Genomic DNA, 15,658 nt, shown 5'->3' with positions numbered 1-15,658 from the left:
CAGGCTTTTTGGTGTTCCAAATAGATTTTTTGATGCTGATCACAGATATTACTTTGAAAATTGTACATCACGTAAGGCTTTTGAGAAAGTCAATTTTGTGTTACAATAATTATAACCTTTTAAAACATAATCTCACGTACATATATTTTCTTGCTGGACAGTAATTTTTATGATTTTTAAAATTCATGTCGTATTTTTGGCGGCCATAAGTAACGTAACATGTAACAGAGACTAACTTTTTTTAAAAATACACCAAGAAACTCTGCCTGATCATGCCAGAACTTGCTCGGGCAAGCTCCAGCTCGGCTGCAAGATTCCAACTTGTTTCCATGATGATGCATAAAAGAAGGTGTTTTTGTTGGCCCACAAATCCGAGTTGTGATGAAGGACAGCACTTTGATGGTCTTCTGCAAGGTACAGAACGTGTTACGTGGACAGCCTTCAAGAATGTTGTTTGTAACTTTCTAGGCAACTATACGGTAGCAGACTATGTCAAACAAGTTGAAAATCTGCTTCAGACATACAAATTGATGAAGTGCAACATGTCATTGAAGATACATTTTCTCCATTCCCACTTGGACTTCTTCCCAGACAACCTTGGCGCTGTGAGTGACGAACATGACGAACATGGTATCAAGGCAAGTAGAAACCCTCCATGCTGGGTGACTATTGTTGGACTCTCATCCGCGAAGCGTCGGACAATGATTACAAACGAAAATCAGCGGCAAAACATTTTTTGTTTTGTTTTCTGGTGCCAACATTGCCATTAAAGCTTATGCCACTACAGATAGTAAGAATGCTTAATGTATATCGTACTTTTCTGGCAAACGGTACGTGATACAGACATAATAAATGCATATTTGTGTTCAGCTTGTTAAAAACTATTTGTTTCGCCGAAGGCTGTGGAGGAAACAAAATGTTCCCAGAAATGTGTTTACCAGTGTTATTGTAATGTGCTGAACATAGGTCTACCTAAGTCTATTATACGTGCTATGCAGTTGGTACAGATTGTGGCAGCTCACGTAATTGCCCGAATTTCAATACAACAACATATCACTCCTACCCTGATTAAGCTTCACTTGCTACCTATCGCATGGCGAATAAAATAAAAAATGTTAATTTTAATTTTTAAAGGTATGATTGCACTAGCACGGCCATCCTTTAATGCTGCTTTGAAGATCTACCAGCCTGTGAGAAGTTATAAGAACAGCCTCAGGTCCTGCTAAGCTCTCCTTTTTTTTTTTTTTTTTTTTTTACTGTTTGTATTTATTTTTGAAATGTATAAACAAAGAATAAACTTTGCACAGCAACAATGAGGGTACTTATGAAGCAATGAAAAGTAAAGAAAAAACAGGAAAAAAAAAAGAAAGAAAGCATCCTCTCATGAATCTGGTCCAAACCATCAAGGGGGGGAAGAGTGGAAAATAAGAGGAGATAAACAAAGTACATATAATAGGTCAAAAAGCTCACAATGTTTAGAAAGGCATTAACATAAGCAAAATAGGAAAATTGGTTCTTACTGGCTAATTTTCGTTCCTGTAGTACTACAGATCAGTCCAGACTCCTGGGTTTTGCCTCCCTGCCAGCAGATGGAGACAAAGTTTCACTGACACTGTACATAACCCAGTGTGCTACATGCAGTCCCTCAGTATTGACCTGTACCCAAACCAAGATGACAACAACCATACATTTCTAAGCAAGGTTCTAATCATACTTACTTCCCTCCAATGAGCCAGAAGAAGGCGAAGTTACCCAAAAAGACAATGGAAAACTTGTTTCCCAAATTTAACATACGTGATCAGCATTGAAAATCTCCAACAGCTCCACACTATATACAGAGCAACAGTACAAGTGGCTGGGTCTCTGGCCTGATCTCTGTTACCACAAGACTGAAAATTAGCAAGTAAGAACCAATTTTCCTTTCCCTATATGTACCCAGATCAGTCCAGACTCCTGGGATGTACTTAAGTTCCCCTTAACTTGGGTAGGACGTGGAGAGTTCCGCTCATAGAACACTCTCACTAAAGCACATGGAAGCCAGAGCCCCGACATCCAAGTGATTATGTCTAGCAAAAGTGGGCAACGACTTCCCAGAAAATTTCATGCGGAGACACCTGCTCTGACTGAGCCCAGGAAGTCACCTGAGAATGTGTCAAGTGCGCCCCTAAACCCCCTGGTAGCGGGCACCCTTTAGAAATATAAGCTGACTCAATTGCTTCCTTCAGCCCACCGCACAATTGTAGCCTTAGATGACTTATTTCCTTTCTTGGGCCACTCCATAGGACAAAGAGGTGATGCAATATAAGGAAATCATAAGTGACCTTTAGATGCCTAAAAAATACATGTCTCCAATCTAAGAGCCTAAGCTCCCCTGCATGAGGCATAGGGGAATCCAAATCCATAAAAGCTGGAAGCTCTACTGTTTAACTAAGATGGAATATTGAGATTACCTCAGACAGAAAAGAAGGCACCATGCATAAAGATAGCCCCGAATCAGACATCTGTAGAAAGGGATCTTGACATGACAGTGCCTGGATCTCCAAAATTCTCCTGACTGAACAAATAGTCACCAAGAAAACCACTTTAAGAGTCAAGTCCTTAACCATAGCTCTCTTTAGTGGATCAAACCGAGCCTCACATAATCTTCTAAGGACTAGATTCAGATTCCAAGAAGGACAAATGTTACACACCTGAGATTGCAAGTTCTTAGGTCCCTGAAAGAACCATAGAACAACTGGATGTACGGACAGAGGATAACCTTGCACCTTACCCCAAAGACAACACAATGTCGCTACCTAGATACTTAGAGAGTTAGGTTCTGGTCAAAGGACTGACCTTTTCTGTAGAAAAACCAAAGTATGCGACACCGTAGCCTGAACAGACTGAGGCTGCACTCTGTAAACAGCAGACCAGGACTTGAAGATCCTCCAAATTTGAACATATGTCAAGGATGTAGAAGGTGGAAACAACCACTTTGGAATATCCCCTCCATCTCAGTTGTCTTCCCTCAGAAGCGAAACCGCGAGAAAGAAGTGAGCCGCATGACCCAAAAATATTGGGCCCTGGTGGAAAATAGTCGACCAATGTCCGAATCTCAGGGGTCCATCTCTGGCCATTTTATCAAATCTGAAAAGCATGGTCGATGTGGCCACTCTGGAGCCACCAGGATCACGTCTGCCTGGATGTTTCTCTCTCTGCCGTAATCCCTCGAGTCTGCGGCAGCAGCAGAGCTCAGATTCCTTTATACAATGTTCTGTTCAGGGGCTGCAACACTGCGACACCTTGATATTCATTTTGGTCGGGATATCCCCATCTTCCATGAATGAGACACATTGCTGCCTCCAATAGCTCCCATTGTCCAAGGTCTAACTTTCTCCAACTGATAAAATCCACCTGAACTTTGTTCACTCCAGTGATGTGAGATGCTGCCAGCTATTCCAAGTGCTGTTCTGCCCAGAGAATCAACTCTCGAGCATCTCGAGACGCTTCCTGATTCTTGGTTCTGCCTTGACGGTTGATGTAGTCCACCGTCGTCGCATTGTCTAATAGGATCTGTAGTGGATGGCTGCGTAACCTTGGCAGACAGGCAAGCAACGTGAAATGCACCACTCTCATCTCTATCCAACTGATAGTCCATGATGCAGACCCTCAGCATTGACCTGTCCCCAAGCCAAGATGATTACATTAACAAAACTTCCCCTACTCTAAGGGCAAACATATTTAAAGTTGGAGACCCTGGAACTAAGCCCTCTTGAGTTAACAGAAAAAACATATATCCAACTATGTAAACTTCTCCTTATTCCGATTACATCAAACCTCAGCACAGCAACATCCAGAAGCAAGGAAGTCTTTCGAAAGATGGGAACAGGTCTCTGGACTGATTCGTGGTACTTCAAGAATGAAAATTAGCAGGTAAGAATCAATTTTCCTTTCCTGTTCGTATTCCAGATCAGTCCAAACAAGTGGAATGTACCCAAGCCCCTCTATTCTGGGCGGGTACCTAAAAGACCCATGCGCAAAACCAGGCTTCTGTTTCTCCTGTCAATAACTTTTTTTTTTTTTTTTTTTTTTTTAAAGATTGAAACTTAAGTAACAAATACTTGCTTGATCTTGAGAAAACTAGAAATAGGAAGGGAAGAACTTCCTCGGAGAAAGAAAACAGCTAAATACTGGGAACCGCAGGTTCTACCACCTTCATCTGCTGGAGACAGATGAAGGTGGTAGAACACTGTCCTGATATAGGATACCCTTCGAGTTTTTCTCTGCCTCCATCTGCTGGAAAGGAGGCTCAACCCACTGTCTGGTCTGATCCGGGTATGTATAGAGAAATTGACTTTTCCCACAGGAATTTATCCAATCCTCTTTTGAACTCCACAATGTTAGTTGCCTTAAGCATGTTCTCTGGCAACAGATTCAATAGCTTGATTGTGCACTGAATGAAAAAATACTTCCTATGATTTGTTTTAAATTTGCTAGATGCTAGTTGACTGGAGTACCCCTAGTTCTAGTGTTTGAAAGGGTAAAGAACCATTCTCTATTTACCCATTCCACCATATTCATGATTTTTTAAAGTTCAATCATATCCTCTCTGTCATCTCTTTTCCAAGTTAAAGAGATGATTGTATTTTTTATTTAATTTACATTTATAAACCTCCTGTTAACATGTCTAGCCTGTTTACATGGGAACAGTAATAATAAATTACAAATAACATTAATGATATAAAATATCAAGAACATAAAAGCAAAGTGTAAAACAAAAAATTATAAAATAAAAACAAATAAAAATAACATACTTAAAACAACATCAGATAGCTAAAACTCCTATAACTTCTGTGCTTTGAAATGTTAAAAATTATAAATTAAAAGCATGCTGGAATAGGAAGACCTTCATCAACTTTCTAAACCTTGTTAAAACATTTTCTTCTTTAAACAGCTGTGGTAATGTGTTCCATAACATTGGGCCCTTTACATATGTTTAGCCTTTCTCCATCCTCATTGTCACCCTTCTCTGTATCTTTTCTATATCTGTTATTTTTTTGAGATAGGCCAACCAGAATACTCAAGGTGCAGCCGTACCATGGATCTATACAAAAGCATTATGATATTCTCAGTTTTATTCTCTTTCTTTCCAAATAATTCCTAACATTCTATTTGCCTTTTTTGACTGCTGCCACACACTGAGCCAAAGATTTCAAAGTATTGTCCACATGGACTCCGAGGTCCTTTTCCTGAGTGGAGACTCCTAATAAGGAACCCAGCATCATGTACTTGTAGTTGGGATTATTTTTCCCTTCTTTACCATTACAGCAAAGCCAAGTGGACTTTGGACAAATGCAAAGTGATGCATATAGGGAAAATTAACCCTTGCTGTAGTTACACAATGTTAGGTTCTATCTTAGGAGTTACCACCCAGGAGAGAGATCTAGGCATCATAGTGGAAAATACATTGAAATCGTCGGCTCAGTGTGCTGTGGCGATCAAAAAAGCAAACAGAATGTTAGAAATTATTAGGAAGGGAATGGAAAATAAAACAATGGATGTCATAATGCCTCTGTATCGCTCCATGGTGAGACTGCATCTTGAATACTGTGTGCAATTTTGGTCGCTGCATCTCAAAAAAGACATAGTTGCACTGGAGAAAGTGCAGAGAAGGGCAACCAAAATAAGTGGCGTGGAAAGGCTAAGGAAGTTAGGGCTGTTCAGTTTAGAGAAGAGACGATTGAGGGGGGGATATGATAGAAGTCTACAAAATCATGAAAGAACTTAAACAAGTTAATGTAAATCAGTTATTTACGCTCTCAGATAATAAAAGGACTAGGGGGCACTCTATGAAGTTTGCAAGTAGCTCATTTAAAACAAATCAAAGAAAATTATTTTTCACTCAGCTCATAGTTAAGCTCTGGAATTCATTGCCAGAGGATGTGGTTACAGAAGTTAGTGTAACTGGGCTTAAAAAAGTTTGGGATAAATTTCCACAGGAAAAATCCATAAACTGCTATTAATTAATAAGCAATAGTAGCTTGTGATTTATTTAATGTTTGGGAACTTGCCAGGTACTTGTGACCTGGACTGGCCACTGTTGGAAACAGGATACTGGGCTTGATGGACCTTGATCTGACCCAGTATGGCATATCTTATGTTCTTATGTTCTCTATCATATGTTTCTCATCACTAATTTCACCCACACCACATCCTCAAAAGGCAGTAATAAATCACTCACCACTGAAGTTTTTCTTCATTGTTTGTTAATGTTAGAGCAGCTTCCAACTGGATTTTCTCACTGGTAAAAACAGCTGCTGAGTATTTTTTAAAGAGAAAGTCCCAGCCTTCCACTGTCTGTGCTCCAACTGCATACACTGCCAGTGCAACATCACTTGGTAATCTGCAAGTTTGAATATGAAATTATGCTCTTTATTTTAACACAGACAGCTTTAGATAACTGAACTTCCCAATTTCTTTATGAATAAACTTGCATGTATCCATTTCTTGTTTTATTGTCTATTTCTTTGAAGGTGAACTGACTTAACAAGCACAAGGTCATGTGAATACACCAATCTCATAGAGAGTATTCTTTGAAGTATACCAGTGTCAAAAGCATATCTTTACATATCAGAATGAATAAACATTCCTGCATTTAAGTGTTGTTTGTAAAATTAGAGGTGAACTTTTTATTCCCAGCTGAAATTGTTTCAACAAGGAGGAAGTGACATCATCAGCCCAAGATGGCCACTTGAAAATCTTCTCTGTCAATCTCCCTCATATTTTAAGATTTAACATCCGTCTTTCCATTAAAAAAAGAAAAATAAATAGCGTGGCGAGATCGACCAACCTCTAGAGTGGAGGAGTAGCCTAGTGGTTAGAGCAGTGGTGAACCAGGAGACCAGGGTTTGAGTCCCGCTGTCGCTCCTTGTGACTTTGGGCAAGTCACTTTACCCTCCATTGCCTCAGGTACAAACTTAGACTCTAAGCCCTCTGGGGAGAGGGAAGTACCTGAATGTAAACCGATGTGATATGTCGGTATAAAAATAAATAAAATGTCCCTCTAGAAAAAAGCGGTGGATTTACAAAAATTTTCTTATGATGCCAGCAGATCGAGGTTTGAGGCCTTAGGGAGAGTTAACGCCCATGGCAGAGTTAGCGAATGAAGAGATGGTGCTGGAGCTGACAATGGCAGTGCTAGAGATTGAGGATAAACCGCTTACAAAAAAGACTTTCAATCATGGTTTCAAGACATAAAGATGGAAATCTGGATGCTTAAGGAGGAGTTTCGAGAGACTCTGTTGGATATTCGAGCAGACCTCATGGAACATGGCAAAAGGGTTGAAGACACCGAAGGACAACAAGAGGAACAGGCCTCTCAAATTAAATCTCTACTATCAGCACAAGAGTTAATTCGTGTCCAAGAAGAAGCAGCATTAAAAATGGAGGATATTAAAAATAGAATAATCTGGGCAAAAGAGGTCTACCTGAGGAAGCAGCTTACGCAAATGTGCCACAAACTGCACTGCAAATATGCGAGGCGGTGTTGAAGGCAGCGACTTCATTGGAGGAAGAACGCCTCTCCCAGATAGTAATTGAAAGAGCCCACAGGGCGCTGGGGGCCGCATCCAGGAATGCACCGAGAGACATTGTCATATGCATGCACAGCTTTCTAACTAAGGAGGCGATTATGAGGGCCGCACGCAAGTTGGACAGAGTTGAATGGGAGGGACATGAGCTTTTCTTTTATAATGATCTCTCACCAGCTACTCTAAAAAAAAAAAAAAAAAAAAGGACGATGAGGTATGCTACCACTAACGGCACTATTACGGAAGGAGAGACACAAGTACCGATGGCTTTACCTGTGGGGCCTAGCTTTCACCATCAAGAGTCATGTCAAAGGTGAAATCACTGGAAGAGGTGGCGTCCATTATGGAGGCAGTGGGACTCTAGCTGTTCACAGGCGAAAAGAAACAAGCGATGGAACAGCCCCTACAGGAACAACTGAAATGGCAGCGAGCAGGCAAAGGAGGTCACCATCTCAGAAGGAAATCAGCCGAAACGATACTACAGTTGCCAATGGGGGAGACACCAGGACAACAAGAACAATTCCCTAACTGAGCTATCTCCCCAGGAACTTGTAAGGCAAAACTTTGAAGTTAACATGCTTAATTTTGCAGGATTTCAGCGGCCCAGTGAGGAAACTGGGGAGTAACTCTATATAGCTGAAAGACTTTGCTGATAAAGACTGATTAGGGTTGTGGTGGACATCATACTGAGTCTACATGCTTGATAGTTGGTCGCTTAAATTCAGAGCCAAGTTAAAAAGGATGGGTGGGGGACGAAACAAGATATGGATCGTTTTCTCATTCTTATCTGTTAATGATATGGGAAAAGACAGATGGTAATTACTAAAAAGAAAAAAAGGAAAACAAAAAAAAAAAGAAAAAAATCTTGTAATGGAGAGAGAGAAGAGGGATGAGTCACTTTCTCAGGATAGGATTCACCAGGGTTATGGCGAATAAAAAAAATAGGGCAGAGAAATGGAGGGAGGGGGTATAGGGTTTTCAGGGGAAACAAGGGGAGGAGGAAGGGAGGGAGAAGAGAGGCAAATGGAGGAAGGGGCAAGAATTTTTTAAACAGGTCATGTACAGGTTCGGGATACTGGGATATTAAGGCAAAGGGATTCGCAAGAGAAGTTAATAAGGTTAAGATAAAGTTTGTGTCATTGAATGTGAAGGGTCTTAACTCATCATTTAAGCAGCAGATGCTGTTTAAAGAGTTTTTAAGATTGCAACCATCAATAGTCTTTATTCAAGAGATGCATCTTAGATGAAGGGATGAATGTTTGCTAACATCTAAGGCCTTCCCACAACAGCTTTTCGCCTCCAATACACCTTTGAGTAAATACAGTGGGGTGAGCATACTCTTTGCATCCTACCAAAGAGTACAGGTTAGAGAGGTCCAATCTGACCCCTCAGGCCACTACTTGATGGTGCAGGCAGATATTAATAATATGAGATTTATACTGGTAAATGTTTACTGCCCAAATGTGGATCAAAGACAGGTACTGGAGACAATACTGTCATCTGGGTGGTGGTGGATCGCTTTTCCAAGATGGCTCACTTCACGGCTTTGACCTGTCTCCCTTTGGTGGTCCAACTGGCACATCTATTTGTCCAGGATATCTTCCGGCTTCATGGCCTTCTCCAACACATCGCCTCCAATCAGGGGCCACAGTTCACCGCAAAGTATTGGCAGAATCTCTGCAAAAAGTTCCACGTCACCCTCGACTACACCACCGCCTACCACCCCCAGGCAAATGGCCGGAAGATATGCTGGATGAATAGGTGTGCCAGTTGCACCACCGAAGGGAGGAGTGTGTGAGTGGAACGGGTAAGGTTGCGTAGAAATCAGCAACTGGTCAACCATCTCTTGTAAGATGAAGTTCCCACCTGCCCCGGAATCCACAAGGGCAAGAGTAGGGAAATCACAGCCCCCTATGGAGAGAGTTACCAGAAGGGTTAGAGGGGGAGCTGGTGCAGTCAAGCCTAGGGTCACTCCCCCAGTGAGAACTAGGCCTGAGGGTTTACCGGCCGGGCATTGGGCAATGAGGTGCCCTGCGACCCCACAGTAGAGACAGAGACCACCTCGCTGGCGTCTTTGGCACTCCTCTGGAGTCAGAGGCCTATGACCCAATTGCATGGGCTCTTCAGAGGGGCCCTCCGTAGGATGTTTGGGTCCCTAGGGATCTTCATCTTTTATATGACCTTAATATCACGGATATGATTACTAAAATCTTATCGCAGTTGACTGCATGGTGCCCTCTCTCGCTGAGTTTTTTTGGCAGGTGTGCGCTGTTAAAAATGATCATTGTACCCAGACTTTTATATCTTTTACATATGCTTCCATGCTGGTTAACAGTTCAGGATGTACAACGCCTGCGTGCAGGGCTGTCTGGGTTTCTCTGGAAGGGTAAGAGGGCACGATTAAAGTACACTGTTTTGGAGCATCCTAGGGAGGCGGGAGGTTATGGGCTGCCTGATTTTCGGTTATATAATGCGGCATGCCAGCTGCGGTTTGTGGGGGAATGGATCATTGACCAATATTGTTATTGTGAGGCGGGTTTATTGAATAACATGGCTGCCCCCTGGTCACCTCTCTCTCTTCTTCAGCTAAACCCGGTAGGGTTGCGGGCGCTGGTCTTTCCAAGATGTTTAATTTACCCCTGCATAAAGGCCTGGAGGTGGTTACGACGGCTGAGTGGCCTGTGAGGACTCGCGTCTTTGTTGACTCCATTGCTAGGAAATTTGGACTTTCGTCCAGGTCGAGACTGTAGGGGTATTTTTCAAACCTGGGTTGCTAAGGGGGTGGTGTACCTTTTCCACATGTTTGATCCTGAAACCCATGAACTAATGGATTTTCCCACCTTAACTAGCACCTTCCATATACCATCCAAGCATTTCTTTGGATATTTACAAGTCTGACACTACATTCAAGTTCTCCATTGGTCTAAGGATGAACTTGCAGCGGAAACTCTATTTGCCACAAAGTTTTTCGACACAACCAGTCTTGCTAACACTATGACTGGTTGGAAACGGCTTGGTGCGGAATATAAGCGCAGGGATCATCTGACCTTACTGGCATCTCGCTGGTTGACTATCCTGGGCAGTGAAGTGACACCTGATCACATGCAGTATTGGTTCAAATCCCTGCATACACAGAACCCAGATTTGGGGCTTCGGGAGTTACAATATCGACTTCTGCATTTATCGTATTATGATGATGTGCGGCGCTTCCGGATGGGACTCACGGATTCCCCACTCTACATCAAGTGCGGCAAGGAGGAAGGCACTTTGCTGCATCGTTTCCTTCGCTGTACAACTGTCAGTCTTTTCTGGACTCAGGTTTTGCAAGTTATCTCTCAGTGTACAAGTATCACCGCACAGCATGCTGACATCATGTTGGTTACACATCCTCTTCGCAGTCCTCTTTCTTGTCTACTTTCCAAGGCCAAATTTGGTCGTTTAGCGATGTTATTAGCATGTAGGACCATTTTGTCATTTTGGGTGGAACCGAACACTTCTCCCCCTATTACCGCTCAGATGGCATCTGAGCTCCAACTAGAACGCATGGATTGTCTTTCGGGACATCGTACAAGAGATAAACTGTATGAGGACTGCTGGCAGGCTTTTTTCAGGGGCCTCCCTAGCGAGATGCAGGCGAATTTACATACTGCTGGATACTCTAATGTTTGGGCTTAATTTCTTCCTGGGTCTCTGGGGGGGTGGGGTTTGGGGGGATGTAGCGCAGTGGCTGGTGGATGTATGATTTATGTGTGTGAGAGAGACAGTGTTTAGTGGGGTATGGGAAAATGATTAGGCTTGGGAGTTGTATGACTGTCTTTGGGGTGGTAGGGCGGGTTGATATTGGATGTGTAAAAGGAAAAACAAAGGACTGGGGCTTGTGAAAGGCTATGTTCTATCTTTAGTTTTACACTCTTTATGGTGCTTGTTCTTTCATATTGCGGCTTGACTTATTGGTTGAAACTGTTTATTTTTGTACACTGTTCAGCGTGCTGCTCTCTTTGCACGGGCTTGTACAACCCTTGGCCAATAAAAATTATTCTGACAAAAAAAAACAAACTTCTAATGTACAGGGACTGCCTTTGTTTGCACAGTGTTGCATATGTTATGTAGTGCTATGGAAATGTTAAGTAGTAGTACTAATAGTAGATAGTTAGAGTGAATGGGATAAAGCAAAGAAAACCAAAAAGATTTTACTCACAGTCAGGTAAAGAAGAGTCCCAAGCTAGTTGACCAGAAGCACCAGACTAACTTTCCACCATAGTACATTTTCTTAAGGAACAGGCATGGGCTTATGAGCATGTGGATGGACAACTTAAGGGAGAAAAAAAATCACACTTCCTTTAACTATAACTGCTAAAGGGATTCTGATCTTTTTCCTTAAATTTCCCCTCCTTGTGCTCATTAGTCTGTGTCTTTCTTGTACCTGCCTTCCTCCCTCATCACCGCTTCTCCATCATTCTAAGAAGCTCGCCACATCATCAAAAGAGGCCCCAGCTGCTAGTGAATATCACTACAAGAGGCTTACTGCCACTGATACTCACACTGTATGGCATCAAAAGAGGCCCTGGCTGCTGCTGCGGCAATAGCAGACGTCATGCATAAGATGACAGGCGCATGATTATGACATCTATACAGCTTCGGTAGGCCGGACAGAATTAAAAATTTGAAAAGGTACAAAGGCCTAAGAATTGATGCTTGGGGCAAGTTCTGGCACACAGGCCTTAATTTGCCCACCCCTCTTCTAAAAGATGTTTATACATTATGCTGATCCTGAGAAAGGAGGAAGAATAGAAAGCCATAAAAGGAAAATAGCCCATAACACAAACAGCATGACACCACAACATGATCCTCCAATCTTTCGTACCATGCATCAAGGCCATGAAATTTATGATCAAGTCTGTGGAATATACTGATAACCTTTTGTAAAACTTAAGGATATCATAGCATATATTAATTGTAAGATATAGGAAATAAACATTCCTGCTTCAATGCACTGAAAAAGTACAGTTAGGCAAAGGAAATGCAAGCTTCTTCATTCTTCTCCAGGGGTCTCCAAACTATGGCCCAAGAGCCGGATGTAGCTCTTGACTGAATTTCATCTGGTCCCTAGCATCAACAACAGAAGGAGCCTGATCTGGCCTGCAAAAGTGATGACAGAAGGAGCTTGATCTGGCCTACAGTGAAGCCGGTGGGAGCACATTCCACTGCTACCATCAGCTCAGGTACTTGAAGTTGGAAATGCAAGGGGCATGGCATGCTCGTGCAAGGTCACAACAGATTGGCTGTATTATACATTGCTGCTGTTACTGCTGCTTGTCCGGGCTGAGCAAATTGGGCCAAAGACAGGGAGAGAGACTGAACCACAGCCACTGTGGAGGGAAGTGCAGGCCATGTGGAAGAAGACCCTGGTGGTACTGAGCATTGGGTTCTACAGGACTTCCAGAGAAGGTCTGGTATGGATGGTGGTTCCTAGTCCTCCCAACCATGCCTCCATCTCTTTGAAGGGGGGTCATGGATATTGGTCCCTAGGGATGCAGACTTTGTAGACACATAATGTAGAAATCCTCATTATTAAAACTCAGACACCAAGTCTGAGTTTTAGTCTCTCCCTGGATTAGGAGATTGTTTTGCTCATATCACAAATCTGGTATGTTGCAAGAGAGGGAAGTGAGAGGAGGGAAAAAAGGTAGTTAGGGGTGGATGAAAAGGATGAGAAAGGGGAATGAAGTATAGAGGGAGAATGACTGTATGGGGAGTGTGAGTGAGAAAGATTGCACCACAAAAACACCCCATTATGCCAGTCATCCACCCTTCACCTCCCTGCCTATACTTTTAAGTGGGCAGATACTGGAGAAGGGGATAGGAAGAGGGCAAGGTTACCAATTCTGGAGAAATCTAGAAATATTATTATTGACTATCTGCCACACCCTTACAACACTGGAAACCGGTTCCCTACCAACCCCTTCCCCATTAAAAGGGTCAGTCATGATCCCCTGAAACCCTTTTCAGCAAAAAGGTCCGAGGAGCTCTCTTCCATCCTTCCTTTGCCCCTGGCCCTCTCAGTGATTTGAAATGTCCTAGGTGGTCATTCTCTTAAAAAGTTTGAGTACACTGTTCTATTCCATGAAGAAAGACCACATTTGTCTTCCATGTCAGCTCAGTCTTGTGGCCCTCTCCACCCAGGAGCTGCCCATTACATATAATTATGATCCTAGATCCCAGAAAGAAGTACTTTTTCAAATAAACCAGACACTCCTTAGCTATCATCTGACTGTGCATATGAGTCAGTGAGTGAATCTAAAAGAAACCGTAGTACAGAGTAATTAATTCAGTGACATACCGTAAAGATCCATTAGACTCCTTCCAATTTCTAAAATATTCTTCAGCTTTGTCTACACATGGCTGGTATTTGCGTATACAAGCAAACAGGAGTAGAGTACTACGAAGCATTCTTTCAGACACTGTACCATCATCACTCCAAGACTGCTGGTCAATTAGACTTTTGAACAGATTGACTATGTAGTTCTACAAAACAAAAAATACACATTAGCTTCATTTACACAATATTTCCTAAATAGTTAAGGTTTTTTGTCTTGTTACACTTATTGCATGTGTAAAACAGAAAAAAAACAGAAAAAATTGCACTTTGTAATCAAATTATCTTCTAAATGAAAGGCAATTATAAGTTAACTTAGCAAAAACAGTTGTTTTGAACAAGCCAGTTTTAGGTTCTTAAAAGAAGCTCTTTGACCTACTGAATTCAAAATCAATTAGACTGTAGTACTTCCCGAAGTGTTTATAACCCTGAAATATAATTTTCTTCTACTTGAAATATAATTTTCTCAGAAATCCCTCAGAATTCCTCCTATTTGATGAGCCCATCAGGAAGCCATAACTGGAAATGTGTGGCTCTGGGTTAGAGTGTATTCAGATAGCTGGATTCAAGGAAAGGAAATTATCAGTTAAGAACTAATTTCACCTTCCTCTTCATTCAGCAGACCAGCCCAGACATATGGGAAGTACCCAAACTACCCTTCATCTGGATAGGACTCTACCAACCCCCGCTTTCACCTGGAGTACTGTATCCTGTTCTGGCAACCATATCTCAAACGGGATAGAGACAGGATAGAAAAAGTCCAGAGACGGCAACCACAATGGTGTGGGGTATGTTTCAGAAGACCTATGAGGAGAGCTGAAGGATCTAAATATGTATACTTTGAAGGAAAGGAGGAGCAAGGGAGATATGAGACAGACCTTCAGATACCTGAAAGCTATTAATGATGCACAAACATTTTCCATTAGAAAAGAAATTATAAAACTAGGGATCACAATATAAAAATCCAGGGGGGGGGGATACCTCAGAACCAGAATCAGGAAATATTTCTTCACAGAGAGGGTGGTGGATGCCTGGAATGCCCTCCTGAAAGATGTGGCAAGGATGAGCACATTAGCTGAATTTAAAAGGACATGGGCTAAACATTGCGGATTCCTAAAGGCTTGAGGTTGGTAATGAAAAAAAGGGATAACCTGTAGTTAACTTTAGGTGTTAACACTTCTGCATGGGGAATAAGCTGCAAAGTATGGTAGCTACTACTTTTAACAAAATGCTTAGGGGTAATCTGCATGGAGCGGTAGTTACTACCATTAGCATTAAGAGAATATATAGGGGTGATTTGCATGGCGTAGCAGTTACTACCATTAACTGAAGACAGAGTAACCTGCACAGCATGGCAACTGTTACTCTTAACAGAATACATGGGAGTAATCTGCACAATGCGGCAGTTATCTCAATAAGCCACTTGCTAGGTAGACTGGATGGACCATTTGTTCTTTATCTAGGGTCACTGCTATGTCACTATGTTAACATTTTCTCAGAATGTATTGCAAAACTTTTTACCTCCAAAAAAGTCTAAAAGGAAAAAGAAAGCTTATAGCAGATGTGTTCTAAATCTATCCCACACTAACTTCAATCTTAATAAGATCAATCATGATATCAGTTGAAAAAAGAGTGAAATTATGTATGTTCGTCATTTATTTCCATTTCAAGTGTATCTTCTTGAATTATGTGTGAAATTGCAATAAAGAAAAAA

At 41.9% G+C, this 15,658-nt stretch overlaps 1 protein-coding gene across 4 annotated transcripts in view; it reads right to left on the bottom strand.

Moving 5' to 3' along the window:
- ERAP1 (endoplasmic reticulum aminopeptidase 1) overlaps positions 1-15,658 on the bottom strand; it is a 135,298-nt gene that overhangs the window by 20,875 nt on the left and 98,765 nt on the right. For all 4 annotated transcript variants that reach the window (XR_003852155.1, XM_029572898.1, XM_029572888.1 and 1 more), the window contains exons 15-16: positions 13,909-14,093; positions 6,221-6,382 (exon numbers count right to left, since the gene is read on the bottom strand). Coding sequence is in view for 3 of the 4 variants with exons in the window: in XM_029572898.1 (XP_029428758.1) it covers positions 6,221-6,382; positions 13,909-14,093 (347 nt within the window). In the remaining variant the exon portion in view is untranslated. The remainder of the gene's footprint in view (positions 1-6,220; positions 6,383-13,908; positions 14,094-15,658) is intronic.

The sequence above is a fragment of the Rhinatrema bivittatum genome, chromosome 1, assembly GCF_901001135.1.
Source record: "Rhinatrema bivittatum chromosome 1, aRhiBiv1.1, whole genome shotgun sequence".
In the NCBI taxonomy this organism is placed as follows: domain Eukaryota; kingdom Metazoa; phylum Chordata; class Amphibia; order Gymnophiona; family Rhinatrematidae; genus Rhinatrema; species Rhinatrema bivittatum.
The sequence above is the reverse complement of the archived record's forward strand: the minus strand, read 5'-3'. Positions and strand labels throughout refer to the sequence as shown.